This window comes from Mus caroli, chromosome 19 (assembly GCF_900094665.2).
Source record: "Mus caroli chromosome 19, CAROLI_EIJ_v1.1, whole genome shotgun sequence".
In the NCBI taxonomy this organism is placed as follows: domain Eukaryota; kingdom Metazoa; phylum Chordata; class Mammalia; order Rodentia; family Muridae; genus Mus; species Mus caroli.
Window position 1 is genome coordinate 44521161 of NC_034588.1, and position 3632 is coordinate 44524792.

Genomic DNA, 3632 nt, shown 5'->3' on the forward strand with positions numbered 1-3632 from the left:
TCTCTGAGCATCTCTGCTTTGGCCCGCTCCAGGTGGTCATCACGTGACACAAGAAACCGCAAGACCCCTTGTGTGGAGGCGGGATGTGTGTCTCTGTGGTTTTGTTCCTCCTTGCACTACCGCCGCAGAGAACCTGGGAGCCCACGGGTTAAGGTCACACAGCATCAGGATCCAGGATCGCAGCGGCCGATGCTTTCCCTTTAAACGCGGAGGCGGCTCCCGGCCAGGAGGCGCGGTCTGGGCGGGGCTGAGTTCTAGGACACAGAACAAGACCTCGTGTTTCCAGAGTCGCCCGCAAGCGGGAGCGGAACCCGCGTGGCTCTTGGCCTGCACGGCGCAGCGATGTCGGGGGAATCCTCCAGGAGCCTGGGGAAGGGTGAGGCTACCGGTGTCGGTGACGCACTGTGTACTGGGGATGCCCGGGATCCCCGTGCGATCCGGGCCGTGACTGTCTCCTCTCTCCTGCAGGAAGCGCGCCCCCCGGCCCGGTCCCGGAGGGCCAGATCCGCGTCTACAGCATGAGGTTCTGTCCCTTCGCTCAGAGGACGCTGATGGTCCTGAAGGCCAAGGGAATCCGGTAAGGACGGGGGCGACGACTCCTGAGCCGCTGGCGGCCGGCTTCAACCCCTCGGGGCGTTGGCTTTGTGTTCAGGGGGAAATATTCTCAGCCTTTTGTAGGAGACTTTAGTTGCTCACCCTCTTTTCAAGGGGAGAATTGTCATGGGCTCCAGGGCTCTAGGACAGCCTGTTTAAGCAGTCTGGGGCTCAAAAAAGCGTTTTGTTTTTTTTTTTTTTTTTTTTCCGGTGAGGTTGGTGGTTTATACAAGATTGCGGAACCCTGGGGCGGCTGTCTCAGCTCCGGTCCTGGGATTCTTGGTGAACTAGAGGCTTGCTTCGCTGTTGCACAAAGGTCACCCGCCTAGCAGAGTTCTGAGCCGTGTGCACAGCCATTTGGGTTGTAAACACAAGGTAGAGTCAGAGTCAAGCCTTTGCAAAGCCTCCATAACCAAACAGTCTTTGACCTACGGGTTATCTACAGTTGGTGAGTCTCTTGGCTTTTCCCGATACCATGTTCGTTGGATCATTTCCCTTCCAATGTCTTGGGGGATCTTTTGAACAATTATTAGATACCTTCTGTTTGGAAGCTCACCCTTAAGAAAAAGTTCATGTATGCAGTTACAATTCGTAAACGACTTTTAGTCCGTGGGGAGAATTGGCTAGGCAGGCAGTTCTTTTCCCTAAATGTTAAAATATTTAACCTAAGGAAGTATTTGAAAATTAACTGTCACTTTGTAACGATTTTAATTTCATTTGGATGGGAGATTTGGTTTTGAACACAAGAACGTATTTTTTTTTCTTAAAAAGCAATTTTTCTATATTAGTTGGAACTTTCACTCTAACTAAGAAACTCAAACTGAATTGAAAAAAATAAGATATTTATTGTTCTAATACAATGAGAGAGTCCAAGAACAGGGCACAATGCCTTGTGTGATGTGTTTCCTACTATTTTGCACCAGGATTTCCCAAGCAATATTGAAATTACTTTACCATAACAGGGGTGGGGGCCCTTACGGGGAGAAGGGTTCCTTCAGATAGTGTCTATTACTACTCTTTGTTCACAGACCGATTTTAAACCAGGAAACTTTGTCTGGGGCAGTAGCATCTTACACAGGGCATGTGTGTTGCATACTCTCTCTAAGGAGCATCCTCTAGCCTGTGGGCTCAGCTGTGCTGAGTGTTGGCTCAAAATGCCAAGCTTCCAGCATTCACTTGTGTTCTTGATCTCCAGAGCCCAGGACTTGCCTTCCATTTTCAAGATATAATTCTCAGAGATGGACACTATTCTATGGCAAAGGCTTTTGTTTTTCCCATGACAGGTGGCTTGTATGTTCATTATTCTGTAAACCTTTTAACTTGCTTGCATACACACACACACACACACACACTTCAGTGTTCACACTGGCTATTTGTTCTTGTGAGGGATTATGCATTGAAATCCATAAGCTAAATCTGATTTGTTGTGGGTGAAGACATGGGGAATCAGACGTGTTGGGATGGGTTACTTTTGAGTGGTCTCTCCTAGTGGACACTGTGCCTGATTTGAGTTCTTCGGACATCGCTTTAAGGATTAGAATTCTTTCCTGTCTCCTACAGTCTCTGCAGGATACAAGGCATACACAGTTACAATCTGCATTTAGCCCTGGCTCCAATGGATTCCTTTTTTTTAAAATTTATTTTGTATACTTTTTAAAATTTATCTTTATGTTCATGTGTGTGCACCTGTGCATGAGTTTATGTGCTTGCGGGATGCCACAGAGCAAAAGAGGGCATTGTGTCCCCAGAAACTGGAGTTATGACCCCTGACATGGGTCCTGGGAACTGAACCCAATCTTCTGCAAGAGCAGCAAGTGCCCTTAGACTATTTGTCTAGTCTCATACTTTTTATGATTTTGAAATCTTTTTAAAGAAAACATACCAAAACATGTGGGTTCAACATGGTTCATTTTATGAGACTTTTTTAGGATTAAAAAAAAATCCTTATAAACAAGGATTTCAAAATTCATATTAGCAAAATGTATTCAGTTGAGTCAATTCAACTCCCTTTGAACTGAATAAAAATGAAATGAGGTTTTGTCAGACTGACTCCAATATATTGAGTGGACATGTGCTCAATCCAGTTGGTTGCCTCCTGTCAGGATGCAGAAGACACCAGCCCTCCCATGTTTAGTATGGCACTGTTCACCACGGTGCGCTGCCAATGGCCATTGACAAATGAGTGGATAATGAAAATGCTCAATGCATGGTCTTCCACTGTTCAAGAGAAGGAAAGTCTAAAGTCTGTGACAAAGGTGGATCATGGAGATGTGAAGGGAAGCAAGTCAGATAAACAGAAAAGTGAACATTGGCTGCTCGCCTGCAGGAGGGCATCTGACCCAGGGTCTTAAACTTCGGGTGCAGTGTGGTCAGAACTCTCCTCCTCCATTCAAGGCTCCTCCACTAAGTGGATGGTGGAATCGGGCCACACTAATACAGGGACAGAAACTGCCTCGCTCTCTTCAGTCGCCTTGTGTCTTTCAGGCACGAAGTCATCAACATCAACCTGAAGAATAAGCCCGAGTGGTTCTTTGAGAAGAATCCCCTTGGGCTGGTGCCGGTTCTGGAGAACAGCCAGGGTCACTTGGTCACCGAATCTATCATCACTTGTGAGTACCTGGATGAGGCGTACCCAGAGAAGAAGTTATTTCCAGATGACCCTTACAAGAAGGCGCGCCAGAAGATGACCCTTGAGTCATTCTCTAAGGTATGTTTGAAAAAAACCAAAACCAAAACCAAAACCCTCCTTTTGTTCTAGGCTAACTCAGTGCTGCCTTTGTGATGGTTCAGGCACTGGGGACTTTAACTACATTCGCCATGCCCTGCCACCCTCTGTTCCCTGCTTGCCTTGCAGTCAGCCCAGCCCTCCTGGCTCTTTTTCCTGACCTACCCCTGGTGAAAAAAAAATTTTTTTTTTTTTTAGAATTAATTTTTTTATTAGGTATTTTCCTCATTTACATTTCCAATGCTATCCAAAAAGTCCCCAATACCCCCCCCCCCCCCCACTCCCCTACCCACCCACTCCCACTTTTTGGCCC

At 46.9% G+C, this 3632-nt stretch overlaps 1 protein-coding gene across 1 annotated transcript in view; it reads left to right on the plus strand.

The window, feature by feature from the left end:
* Positions 1 to 234: 234 nt before the first annotated feature.
* The window catches only part of Gsto1 (glutathione S-transferase omega 1), a 9287-nt gene continuing 5889 nt past the window's right edge, over positions 235 to 3632 (plus strand). Inside the window, exons 1-3 of the mRNA XM_021151759.2 lie at positions 235 to 376; positions 469 to 577; positions 3079 to 3301. Coding sequence (XP_021007418.1) covers positions 343 to 376; positions 469 to 577; positions 3079 to 3301 — 366 coding nt within the window. The 5' untranslated portion in view covers positions 235 to 342. The remainder of the gene's footprint in view (positions 377 to 468; positions 578 to 3078; positions 3302 to 3632) is intronic.